Source organism: Paroedura picta, chromosome 4 (genome assembly GCF_049243985.1).
Source record: "Paroedura picta isolate Pp20150507F chromosome 4, Ppicta_v3.0, whole genome shotgun sequence".
Taxonomy (NCBI): domain Eukaryota; kingdom Metazoa; phylum Chordata; class Lepidosauria; order Squamata; family Gekkonidae; genus Paroedura; species Paroedura picta.
Window position 1 is genome coordinate 118,191,079 of NC_135372.1, and position 13,297 is coordinate 118,204,375.

The following is a 13,297-nucleotide window of genomic DNA, read 5'->3' on the forward strand; positions in this document are numbered from 1 at the left end:
TTAGCAGGGTAAATAAGTCATAGATATGCACACGCTGTATCTTAGGATAAAGGAGCCCTGATGTTCTTGTTGTGGAGTTTTGTTTTGACATTAGTCAGTAACAGTTCATGATCTGAACTGCAATCAGCACCTGGATATGTTTTGACAGCAAGGATTTAACTGGACCATTGTCGGCTACATAAGATATAGGCGATTTGGTTCTTTTGTAGTCTGTTTGGTGATGTCCAATTGTATAGGTGACGTTTATGCTGTATGAACCAAGTGTTCATGAGGCAAAACCGATTTTCATAACATAATTATGCCAGATGATCACCTACATCACTCCTTTCTCTAAGTCCAAACTTGGAGTGGAGTATTGACTACAATTCCTTCATCTGAATAACCCAAGCTAGTCCTATCTCAGAAGCTAAGCAGGATCAGCCCTGGTTGGTATTTGGATGGGAGACCACCAGGGAAGCCCAGGATCACTATGCAGAGGCAGGCAATGGCAAACCACCTCTGAGAGCCAGTATGGTATAGTGGTTAAGAGTGGCGGATTCTAATCTGGTGAGCTGGGTCTCAGTCCCCATTCCCCCACATGCAGCCAGCTGGGTGACCTTGGGCTCGCCACGGCACTGATAAAGCTGTTCCGACCAAGCAGTAATATCAGGGCTCTCTCAGCCTCACCCACCCCACAGGGTGTCTGTTGTGGGGAGAGGAAAGGGAAGGAGATTGTATGCCACTTTGAGACTCCTCCAAGCTGTGACAAGCGTGGTATAAAAACAGCTCTACTTCTTCTTCTGAATGGTCCTTGCCTTGAAAACACTATTGGGTCGCTATAGGTCAGCTGTGACTTGATGGCAAAAAGGGAAAAAATAGCTACAACTGAGATGTAAGGAACAAGATGATTGCCAAACTCTGTGTCTGACATCCAGGTTGGCTGAATGCTATGAGTCACTTGAGGACCCCAATGAGAAAGTGTTGGTTGTTCTTAATTTACAAGGCACTTATGATTGATAAGCAAAGGACAGCCCCCACCCCAAGGTACTTACAATCTTTGAGAATTCTTATCTACTCCCAGCTGATGAGTGATGAGCATCTCTCTTCTGATGTTTATTTCAGAAATACCTCAAAGACACAACTCAATAAAGGATGTTCAGCCAGGGCTGGTAACAAACTTAAAAAGAAATAACAAACTTTCATTTCAGATACAATGGGGATATACATTTTTATTTCAGAAAGATCCTGGCTCTGTCTGTTGCCTGAGATCAGCAATGTTCTTCCACACAGCTCTTTTTAATTACAAGGAACTCGACTACACGAAGTGCAGAAAAGTGAACGTAGTTTGTTTTGAATGGGAGCTAAATGTCCGTCCTTTCTCAGATAGAAAAGTGTTCATTGTTAATAGTGGTTGGTATCAGAGTGCCAATTTATCTCTTTCCACACTCTAAATAAAGCATCTTTGGTATTAGGGCACTACTGGTCTATTTCGAAGCCAGTTTTTTGTATGTTTCCAATCCTGGAATTCCATCTAAAGAGACAAAACCTAAACAAAACAGGGTAATAAGGATGGTGCTGGCTGGAACTGATGGTAAGCAGTTACTAAACATGGCCCAAAATCTTTGAAAAAGCTGGAAAGCTTGGCTCAACCAGCTTCAATGATTTCTCCTAATACATCCCTAGCCCTCTGCTTAAAGAAGGCTGCCAGATGCAACAGGTAGTGGTGAGAAACTGAAAGAATATGATGCCCTTTGATACTACTATGACACCCCCAGCAGAATAAGGAATTTTCTTGAACAGAGGAGGAAGACTGCAAGAGCAGGGATGTGCAGTCTGGGAAAAATGGTATTTTTTGGATCTGGATTATCAAGGAGCCAAAAAAACAAAAACAAAAAAACAAACACCCCTCCCCCCAGTATTCCTGGTTTTCTGGGATCCAAATACCGTTTTTGCCGGCGTATAAGATAACTGGGCGTATAAGATGACCCCCCAACATTTCCACTCAAAATATAGAGTTTGTTACATTACATTACAGTGCTATGGGCAGCTATGTCTATCCCAACTTGAAGTGCACCCGGCGTATAGGATGACCCCCCCACTTGGAGGCATGTTTTTCAGGGGGGGAAAGTAGTCTTATATGCCAGCAAATACTGTACCAATTTAGTATTCAGATCCTTTCTTTCCTTTCCTTTCCATGATTCCATTGAAGTCAACAGGGCTTCATTGTGAAGAAGGCATTGCTGTGCATCTTATCAAAAAGGACAACCTAGTGAGGTTATGAAACTATCATGAACCAGGTTTCATACAAGTGCAACAATGCTGACACATGGCAGCCCAAGGCTTCAGAATATATCCCTGCAGTTATAGAGATGAATAATGTTTCCCCTATATATGTTTTAAAAATCTTCCTGGTAAGGCAATAGAGTCAATGTGTTTGTCTGCATAGTTTGGCAGTCTGCATTAACTTAAGGTTCACCACAGATCATAGTGCCAGAGCATAGAATGAACAATGCAAGACATCATCATCCCTACTTCCAAGGGATGAAGACCCTTTGTGCTTGTGCCCGCACAGGGTGGTTTGTTCCCAATCTGGATAACCTGGGGATGCAATAGGGTCTCCAGTCTTACAGTTTCTAGCAATTAGCTGGGAGGGGGCTCTAAAGTTCCATGAGGACAACCGTGACTTGTGACCACTGCAGAGAAGGCCACAGTTGTGGCTTTATCTGGATGAAGAATCCAGCAGCAGAACCACCCCGGTAGCACACAATAAAGCAGGTGTTTCAAACATCAGACAAGCCTCACTTGTCTTGCTCCTGCCACTGTTCAAGGCTCAAATCCAGTCTTTGGCAATAAAGGGATTGTCACATATAATATGGCAACAGGGAGCATAATAATAGCAAGTAAAATAAAACAAAAAATATTTAGCTACTCCCATCATTGCGGGAGAAGCAGCAGTGGGAGAAGCTGTACTTACCGTAATTCTCCCCTCTAAATAACCTGTTACAAAGAAGCCACCCTATTGGAGCCTGTCACAAGCCTCCAGCACTTGCATGGATTTGGGGGTGGGTGGGGGAGGGAGGCAAAATAAGCAAGTGGCTGTAAAGTGAAATTGGACCCATGTACGGATGAAAATTGCCTTCCCTGAATTATGTTTAAGGGCTGCATTTCAATGAACTCAGAATAAATGCCTGGTCATCCAATCCATATCCTCATTACACCCCCCTGTTAATAGAGACAAAATTGATTCACTTTCCCAACTGACAGCAAAGAAATGCCATTTTAACTATTATTAGGACTGTGTCAATTTCAATTCACATCCTTTTAATGTAGATTGTTAGTGGATTATTATGTGCAAGTAATCACACGGCAGTCATTGGAATTACGTGTATCTAAATCACAGCTGTGCTGCGAACACAAACCAGTTTAAATGCCATTACTTTCTCCTAGGAACAGTCATTTTGTGAGGTTTAATAGAGATCCCTAGGCCATTTTCACAAATGACATTTAAACTGGTCCTGCCTTTCTTCCATCTGTAAATCATGAGAAAGCTCCATTGACAAAGATGTAATTCAATTTCAAAATAGTTCTCTCCTGCTTCTCCCTCTCCACACTAAGCATAACTAAAGACTCAAAAGCAGCCGTGCGGCACGATCCTAAACCTTGTGACTCAAATGAAAATCCCACTGAGTTCAATTGACTTATTTTGCATACCATTCTAAGCAACAACTTTCAGATAGGCCGTGCATATGTTCCCCTATTAACAAAGCAACATCTTCCTTTACTGCCCAACTTTATTGATAAGTTAGTTGTACAGACATGGCCAGAATTTTAAACAGAACAGTGATCTCTCTCTCCCTTTTGATTCTCTGATGCCGGCATCTTTCATCTGCCTCAAAACCTATCTTGCACCCAAATGCATTTAACCCAATTAAGCCTGCCACACATTTTGTGCTCCATTTTAACCCTCTGCAAACTGCCATCAAGGAACTTCAACACATCCTGAAAGATTTTTTTTCTTTCCCCCTTGCCTTTTAATTTCTTTCAAACTGAACATCCAAGCTGGATGAAGTGTTCTGGAAAGATGGCATAATACTGCCTAATACATTGGGTGATCGTAACAAAACAAGGTACGAGATTAAAGGACGGCTTTGGGAAGTTTTCTGTAACTGAAGTGACTACCTCTAGTGACTAACTTTGTAACTGAAGTGATAAGCTGGAAGGGCTCCTTATATGGAATATATGAACCTGATAACTCATTCAGTCCACAGGCCACAACTGCACTGGGTACTTGAGAAGCGGGGACCCCATACAAACTACACGTAACACATTGGCAATTCCTTTCTTTTCACATCTGCCTTACAACCACAGTGTTGGCACGACGTGTGGATCGCGCATGCAAAATTTCTTCTTGCACAAGTGGGAATGCAGGGAAAAGATTGCAATAGCCGCTTAAGCTAAGTCAAACTTATTATATTCCCACTTGCTTCTGCTTGTATAAGCTCTTGTGCAACCAATTCCTGAGCACTATAACACAAAGAAAAGCACTAGGCCTTGCATAAGGCCATAAGCAAGGACAACTGGGCCAAATCCCTTTACGTTTCTGCTCATGCATCACTGGATTCTCTTATGTCCCCTTATTCCTTCCATTGTCATCTGATGGTTTTAGAGAGAATGGTTTTTCTACAGGACTGTTTGGGGCCCCCCTTAAAGACTAATGCTTTTATAAAGCCAACTACTCCTAGCACAGTCTTGCCTGCACTTTAAGGATCCTGCAGCTTGTCATGATGATGTCTCTGCCCAGATTTCACACCAACTCTTGCACTGCAATCCTCAGCATGCAGACTCAGAAGTCAGTCCCACAGAGTTCAATGAGGGATACTTCCCAGTAAGCGGTCCTGAGGATCACAGCCTTAAACAACTTACAATAGGAGAGTGTTGGTTGCTCATTTAGAGCAGGGATAGTCAACCTGTGGTCCAAACGCTGGCAAGGGCTCATGGGAAATGTAGTCCATGGACATCTGGAGGACCACAGGTTGACTACCCCGGACTTAGAGGGTCTGAGAAAGAATGGAAACTCATGGGCAATGACTCTATCGCTGGCTATTGGTGCTAGCTATTTGGCACATCTGTGATCACAGATTCCACCAGGAGAGAACCTTGACACCCACCTTGGGAGCTGCCCAGGCACAACATCTTAGCTGCTACTGGAAATCAAATGCCCACAGACTCTGGTTACAAGGAAGGCTATTATTTTTAAAGCGGCATGGATCATTTGTGCCTAAGGAAGAGTTCTTTGAAACTCAGAGCTTTGCAATGCTTCTCTTGCCAACCCAATTAGCCAGCTACAAATTGACAGAACATTATGGTGGGCAGGACTGCCTGTCCCTTTCAGGCCTGTAACTTGGGAAGGGGAATCTTAAAAGCTCAATACGTCATCCTTGCAAAAGCAGCTGCTCTTTTGTATTTGCTCTCTTCTTCCTTTTTGGTTTGGAGACTTTCTTGCCTCACCAACCAGATACGGGCTCATCTGGCACACCATTCCAGGGAAAGAAGCAAGTAAAATAACCCATTGCTAGCAGGCATTCCACTGATTTAATAACAGGATTTTATATAGCTACAGAAGAGAAAGGCGTTCTCTTCCCTTATCTCCGATAGCATTTCTTTTTTAGTGTGTACAGTGATTCGCAATCCTGAAATTGTTCATCTTCAAAATTACCTAGTGAGGCATGTCCTTAGTATTACTGTTTTGGAGTCAAAGGAAATGTGGCTCTGAGCGACTTCATAAAGCTACCCGGTGAGTTCACAGCCATGAAGAGATTTGAATCCACAGTCTCCATTGGCCAAGTCAACATCCAGATTGCTATCAAATCTCCTAGCTGAGCACTAAAATATGAAACCAACAGGAAAACAGTGGGAAGACAGTGAACTGTATGCTTGTACTGCCCTGGGTAGGGGGTCATCCTTCCCTCCCCAATATAAACCTACCCACAAACTTAAAATCTGACTACAAATCTAAAAGGGACAACATGAACAACAAATAAAACCCTAACAAAAACAAACAAACAAGAAAGCTTCACTCCGCCCTCCACCTTCATGACTTTCCCCATGAAAGAAAAAAACAAAAGGCTAAGCATTCATCCAGTGAGAGCAAACAAGCAGGCCTGAAAGATTGCAATATGATCTAGTCGTCTTCTGTTTTTATTTTCTTTGCCTCTGGCTGACATGCCTCAGCCTCAGAGGGCGCTGGTGGTTTTGGTGCTCCCAGATCGCCAGTATGGCATGCCCTCAGAGTGTTCGGGGCATTGGGCAACCCTGTTGCTGGCGATGGGACCAGTCTGGTGAGGTTTGAGGGGGAAAGCGCAGACTGCCCTTGAGGCTCTGGGAGCACCGAGGGAGTTGGCACCCTTGTGGCAAACAAGCGGGCCATGTTTTCCAAGGCAGCCGTCTGTCTGTCCATGGCATCTGCGATCCTTCTGGTGGAGGTCTCCATCAGCGTGATGAGTTTGTCCATGTTCTTTGTGGTTTGGTCCATGTGGCTCGCAAGGATGGCGAATTCCTCCTTGCGTGCACTGTTTTCCCTGCTTTGGACAAGTTCAGAAGCCTCCCTGTGTTTTGAGTGCAAATCCGACAGAGCGCTCACTAGCTTGTCGCCGACTTGCGAAATGGCATCCACAAGGTCCGAGGTAGCATCGGTCTGTTTCCTCTGCTTCCGATTCCAGTGGTTGCTTGCTCTATCGGCATCGACCAGGGATGCCCTCGGGAACGAGCTTGATGGACCTGTTATGGAACAAACCCAGGAAATTAACATAATGGCAACGTTCTCCCAAATATTAAATAGCATTAGGCTGTTTTTATTGCACTGTTTTCTAATTCTGTAACCTGCCCGTGCTACATCGCCGTATGTATTATACTGCTTTTATTTGCGTCATTCTCCAATTTTGCAATTCAGTTTTATTACATTATTTATGTATTATATTGTCATTTTTGCATTCTTATTTTCTAATCCAGGTTTAATGCATTGTTTGTATATATTATACTGTTTTATTGCACAGTTTTGTTTAATTGTGCAACCTGCTCTGAATCTTAGGGAGACTCTAAATGAGGTCCATAAATCCAGTGTTTATTTTCAGCCAGAGCTCACTCTGAAACATGTCAAATAATGAGAATGCCTCTAAGCATATACAAAGCTGCTTTCCCATTAACCACTGAGTAAGTACAACCATCGAGAGCTGAAGTTAACTTTCACACAGGGCTATGTACCATAGCTTTTACCTTTGGGGAAGGGAAATTAAGCACAGTCTTAAGTAACCATCTTGATTTAACCCAGGCCGCCATATTGCCAGGAAACATTTCAAGGACTAGGTCTGAGATTTTAATTTTCTGCATTCACCTGAATTTGCAGAATGGCCCTCTCCTCTAGCATTGAGGAAGTTGGGTGAAACATCACCTGCCAGAATACCATCTTCTACATGCTGTTCCCACTCATCGCCTGGAGACTGGGCGTTCATAGGATCAGAATCCATCCGACTGTCCTGAAAGTAGCCGTTGGAGTCGTCGGTAGGTTCCGGAATGGATGCCTCATCATCATCCGAAACAAGAACGACACTGAGTTTTTCATTCTTCTCCTGCTCCAGCCCCAGTTTTTGTGCCTCTCGATTCCTCCGGTCTATTGAGAGCGAAACTTTGGAAACCACGAGGCCCTTGTGCATGCACAGAAAGCTGTTCAGGGAATCAAAGAACGGCAGGGCCCGCTGCCCACTCACAGAGGAGTTATTGCCACAGACGATGGCCTTGTATCCTCGCCTGAGTTCCTTGGCGCGGAGGCGGCACTGCTTCATATCCCGGTCGTAGCCGTATTCCCGCATGCGATCGGAGATCCACTCGTACTGGGCCTCGTTGCGGAAGTTGGTGGCCAACGAGGCTTGGACTTGGTCATCACCCCAGATCTCAATAAAGGTTCGTATTTCCTCATCAGGCCAGTAGGGGTTACGGTGGCGGATGCTCTTTCGAGGAGCAAATTGCTGCATGTTCATATTCTCTCTTGAGAGGTGGTGTTGGTCACGAAGCACGGTTTTGGTACTTGTTCCCGTGGATACCAAGGGACGTTTTGCAGATGCAAGAAATGCAGACCGGAGATTGTCTAGTTCTTGCAAGTGACTCTGCAGATTCTTTAATTCATTGCCAGCCATTATTTTATTTCTGCCTTTACTGCCAAAAAAAGAAACAAAAAAAATCCGGAACAGTTAAAATGCCACTGGCCAAGCAATGAAGGTTATTTCATCCTTTAAACCATTTCCTGACCTTCGTAGAGTTCTTTGCCAAGTAGCATTGGTCAAATAGGCAATGAATTGAGTTTAGCAATTCACTTCACTAATTCATGGCTGAGAGGAATTACCATGAAGGAGAATGAGGACAAGATCCCTTTTTAAAGGACATCTCACTACGACCGAATTGTTAGTAAAGGAATACACACACAAACATAGTACTTCCCAAGGTCCCTTCCATCACCATAGAGATGAACTACTGCCTCTCTAGAAAACAATAGGGTACAGTATAGCCTAAAATTCTAAGAATAATTTACATAATTCGATCGCCTTTTTTAAGGACTGCAATGTTTCTCTTACATTGGATGGGCATCTCTAGGACACTGTCAGAAACTGACCATTTGCCCTGGCTCTCTGATAGTCCCAATTAATTCTGTTTCCTATGTGTTTTAAGCTGGAGGAACTGGTGGAGCTTATGAGTCTGCATGCTCAGTTTACAGGTTTACTTCCTAGTTAGTTCAGCAGGACTTACTTAGAATGAACCTGTGCAGTCCTTGTGGAGCCCACTGAAAAATAAATATAAATTACTATGAGGAAGCAAGTGTTGGAGTTGCACAGAAGTCTTGAGTTTAGCAATTCACTTCACTGAGTTGCTAAATACATGAGAAAGTTTCAATGAAATCCCTCCCGTTTCCTTCACAGGACATATATTCAGGGTGTTAGATATTCAGAGCAAGAAAACAAGAGACCTCTAATGCACTGCCAGAGTATCCAGCCATGTTATCATCTGCTTACAATACCTCCCCCACCCAGATGTTAGTTAATGCAAGCAATTAGATGACAGACTTAGATAGTAATGATCCTAGTTAGACTCTCCTCTAGGGATAGTATAATAAATTTAAAAGATGTGCTCCCTCTGGATATGCAACAAACACATCCAGTGTCTCTGGCCTAGTTTTCATTTAAGTGATAAATCTGCATCTAAATCGTACCAGTTCAGGCTGCAAATGGGGATACAGCACCTCCATGCTGTTACTGCACAGAAAGCACAAATGACAGGCAAAAAGTTGGAATCTTTATTCTTGTCCTCCCATTTTGTGTATGTGGGGTGTTTTTTTTGTTTTGTTTTTTTTTTGCAATCTGAACCGGTATGCCCAGATACACATTTGCTACTGCTGTAAATATAGCCCCACAGTCTATAGTATCATCCAGGATCTCTAATAGTATAAAATCACAATACTAGCAACAGAGGTGAATATAGATATTTGATGGCAAGGGGAAATGCATACATACACTCAGCCATCAAGCTCTTCTTCTGAACATACAAATGCAAGCCAAGCTAGGGAGTTTTGGTACACCTTTAAAGAAGATTTCTCACCAAGTGTGTGTACAGCATCTAATCAGACTCTGCACAAATCCTGACCTTCATGCAAAAGGTCGTTCTGCCCGGGGGTCTCTATACTCATTCCCAAGTGTCTTGCCATCCCTGTTTTCAACTTGGGATCTCCGTCTAGGGATTCCCCCTAAGTTCAGAGGGATCCCCCCTTGCTTCCGAGATACCAAGTGCAGGCTTTTCTAAGCCAGTATATGGGGTTGCAACCTCTTCCCCTCCTAGCAGCACCCTGCTTAAAGTCAAGGGGCAGAGGAAGCACAGATGCAAAACATGGCAGTCCATGCCAAGAAATCAAATTTTCAAAACGTCAGATCCCTGCAGCCCGACTGGAGCAAAGATAACTGCAGCCAAAGAGGCAGCACCCATCCCTTTAAACCTGGGATTTGGGGGAGGGGGGTGGGTGGGACGCGTGTTAAAAAACACAACTCTGGGACATCTCCCATCTCTTCCTGCTCTCCCAAGAAAGTCCCCCCAGGAGTGGAATCCCTCCACGCCCGGCTTCAGAGGAATCTCTCGAGGCTTTGCAATGTCAGGGGAACAATGATCGATTTCCACGAGTCTCCCGACCCTCCCCGCTCCGGCTTCCCGAAAAGCTCCGCTGCTCCCCTGCCACAGTCGCACACTTACTTGCAAGTTCCCGGCTCGCTCGTGGGCAGGCAGGCCGCCTCCGATTGGGTCGCGGCATGACGGGCGCGCCCACCACCCAATCCGAGGCGCCTTCAGGGAGGCCGGCCGAAGCAGAGGAAGAAGGCGGGGAGCGAGCGCTCCATCAGGAAGGCGGGGAGGGGGTAAAAGTCGCGCGTGTGATCGACAGTCGGAGCCTCGAATCAGAGGGCGAAGCACGGGAACGCGCTGGGGAGGGGAGTTTGAAAAGGCCGGAGGGTCTGAATAAGTTGCACGGGGCTGAAGAGGACTGCTGGGCAGGAAGTCGCATGCAGCGAAGCCAAAAAGCAATATCTCTGGCATGGGTATAGACGCAGGTGCAAAAACCGAGTCCACAGCCACCTTTAAGACCAATAAAATGTTATGGAAAGCGCGAGCTATCGTGTGTCTGAGGAAGTGTGCCCGCACACGAAAGCTCACGTCTTGAATAAATCTTGGTTGGCCTTAACGGTGCCATTGGACTCAAATTTTGTTGTGCGACTTCAGACCAGCACGGCTACCCGCTTGAATCTGTACGTGCATATAGACATGCATGCATGCACGCACGCACGCACGCACGCACGCACAGATCTTGCCAATCCAGTGCATCTGAAGGGAGCTGGAGCAAAGCGGGACTGGTTCTTGCATGAGCACAGGCACCCCCAAGTTCAGGGAATGTGGAAGAATGGCCTGAAGTGCCTCTGATGGTTAGCTGCTGGGAAGCAGAGGGCAGGTGACAGGCTGCTTCTGCAGGCCTGCTTATGGACTGCAGAGGAGAGGACACGTAGTAATGGGTTTAAACTACAAGTACAAGGATATAGGCTAGATATCAGGAAAAAAATTTCACAGTCAGAGTAGTTCAGCAGTGGAATAGGCTGCCTAAGGAGGTGGTGAGCTCCCCCTCACTGGCAGTCTTCAAGCAAAGGTTGGATACACACTTTTCTTGGATGTTTTAGGATGCTTTGGGCTGATCCTGCGTTGAGCAGGGGGTTGGACTAGATGGCCTGTATGGCCCCTTCCAACTCTATGATTCTATGACTTTCCTGTGCTAGCTGGCTGGCCACTGTTTGCAACAAAAGCTGTGCTAAGTGGGCTAGCTTTTTCATTGGTGAGAAGGGGAGGAGCGTCTTAACCACGCAAAAAGGTTCTCCTAGGGCATATGGGAACCTGCAGGGGCAAAAGCAGGATTCTTAAACTTGGTTCAGTCCCCACATTCAGCTATGGAACAAGTTAATGCAGATGCAACCCAGGAAGCTGCCTTATAATGATTCAGTCCATCAGAATAGACAAAGCATTGTCTATTCTGACTGGCAGCAGTTCTCAAAGGACTAAGACAGCTTTCTCGTCACCATTTACCTGATTTTTTAAAAAAATGGGACGTGTCAGGCATTGAAACTAGGACCTTCCACCTGAAAAACATGGCCTTACCCCATGGCAGAACAAGACACATTTATGCACTTAACCTAAGAAGAATTTATTAATAAACCAACTGGTCCTATCTACAGGAGAGGCAACATTTTAGGCTATGCTCAACTTGATTTAGGGCCATGTTTTCTCTAGGTTCTTCAGAGCATTTGAGCAAACTGGCTGAAACAGAAAGCTGTGGGTTTCTGCTGACTTGCAGTCACTGTGAAACAGCCTCCCAAGTCACTGTTTCAGTTGAAGCAAACCATGTGGAATGAGATCATATGCAAGCCTGTGCACTGATGTGGACTAATTCAAAAGAAATTCAAAAGAAATGCCGTCTAAACATCCAGAAGACGTTCCTGACAATTTCTCAGTGGAACAGGCTTCCTCGGGAGGTGATGGGTTCTCCATCTTTGGAAATTTTTAAACAGAGGCTGGATAGGCATCTGACGGAGAGGCTGATTTTGTGAAGGTTCAAGGGGGTGGCAGGTTACAGTGGATGAGCTATAGGGTTGTGAGTGTCCTGCATAGTGCAGGGGGATGAACTGGATGACCCAGGAGGTCCTTTCCAACTCTATTATTCTACGATTCTATGTTTCCTCCACAAACATGGATTGGCCAGAACTCGCTTCTTCTATTCTTTAGGGACTGGCTGGATCAGACAGAACAGGACCATAGCTTTGTCACAGGAAGCATGGGGACTAGAAGTATTTTTTGATTCTACAGCAAGTTGTGTGACAGAGAGCTGCAAGCAGCACCTCTGTAGTACAAGCTACTTATTCCTTCAAGAATAAAAAAGTTTTTTTGGGGGGTGGGGGAGTATGTAGCTGTATCATTTGTGCAACCAGATTTTTAAAAGCTCTACTTAGTTTAGTAATCTATGTTGATTGGATTTAAGGGAACCAGAGATATTATATGTTTGATGATTCATTGATTTGTGAGATGTTAAAGTTAATGCTCCAAAATCAGATATTAACGTCTGCAAGAACTGAAGTACTCAAATGATACATTTTAGTTCGGATTTTTAAAGCTGCCATATGACTCAACTGGATGCTCAGGGTGGCATCCTTCCATACAACAACAAAACGCACTATGAAAAGATGAAAACTTAGATAAAATAATCTAAAACGACATAACTAATAAGAATATATACAGCAGCAGCTGCTTTTCTGAAAGATCTAGGATGTCCAATTTGGTTTGGGAAATTCTGAAACCAGCTAGTTTATTTGATGGAACTGAATGAAGAAATCTTTTTAAAACCAATTTCTGGAATAGCATCTTTGAAAAGGGAGCAAATAAGGCTGCTTAAGTATGGCAATAATTTTCTAATCTTGGTTGAAACTTTCCTCTTGAACTTGAGCTCAGCAATCCATCCCCAAAATGCAGACTAAAATAAATTTGCATTTAGTTTGTTTACATAGCTGTGTCCTTTTCCCATACGAGGAACTAAAAGGGCCTTGCGCTCTGCGGGTGAAAACCTGTTGGTCGTTCCCGGCCCTAGGGAAGCACGCCTGGCCTCGACCAGGGCCAGGGCCTTTTCGGTCCTGGCCCCGACCTGGTGGAATGAGCTCCCGGGAGAGCTGCGGGCCCTGCGGGATCTTTCAACATTCCG

The 13,297-nt window shown here is 44.7% G+C and overlaps 1 protein-coding gene across 4 annotated transcripts; it reads right to left on the bottom strand.

Moving 5' to 3' along the window:
* Positions 1 to 1,229: 1,229 nt before the first annotated feature.
* Positions 1,230 to 10,364, bottom strand: LOC143836278 (uncharacterized). Of its 4 annotated transcripts, XM_077335391.1 has the most exons (4): positions 9,622 to 10,232; positions 8,776 to 8,809; positions 7,370 to 8,187; positions 1,230 to 6,756 (listed from the first exon to the last, which is right to left on the bottom strand). In XM_077335391.1, exons 3-4 carry the CDS (start codon positions 8,166 to 8,168, stop codon positions 6,161 to 6,163), a joined length of 1,395 nt encoding a protein of 464 aa, XP_077191506.1. In that variant the 5' UTR covers positions 8,169 to 8,187; positions 8,776 to 8,809; positions 9,622 to 10,232; the 3' UTR covers positions 1,230 to 6,160. The 4 variants fall into 4 exon arrangements, with proteins under 4 accessions (XP_077191506.1, XP_077191504.1, XP_077191505.1 ...); XM_077335389.1 differs by lacking the exons at positions 8,776 to 8,809; positions 9,622 to 10,232 and adding an exon at positions 10,264 to 10,364; XM_077335390.1 differs by lacking the exon at positions 8,776 to 8,809 and having other exon boundaries at positions 9,537 to 10,232.
* Positions 10,365 to 13,297: the final 2,933 nt, after the last annotated feature.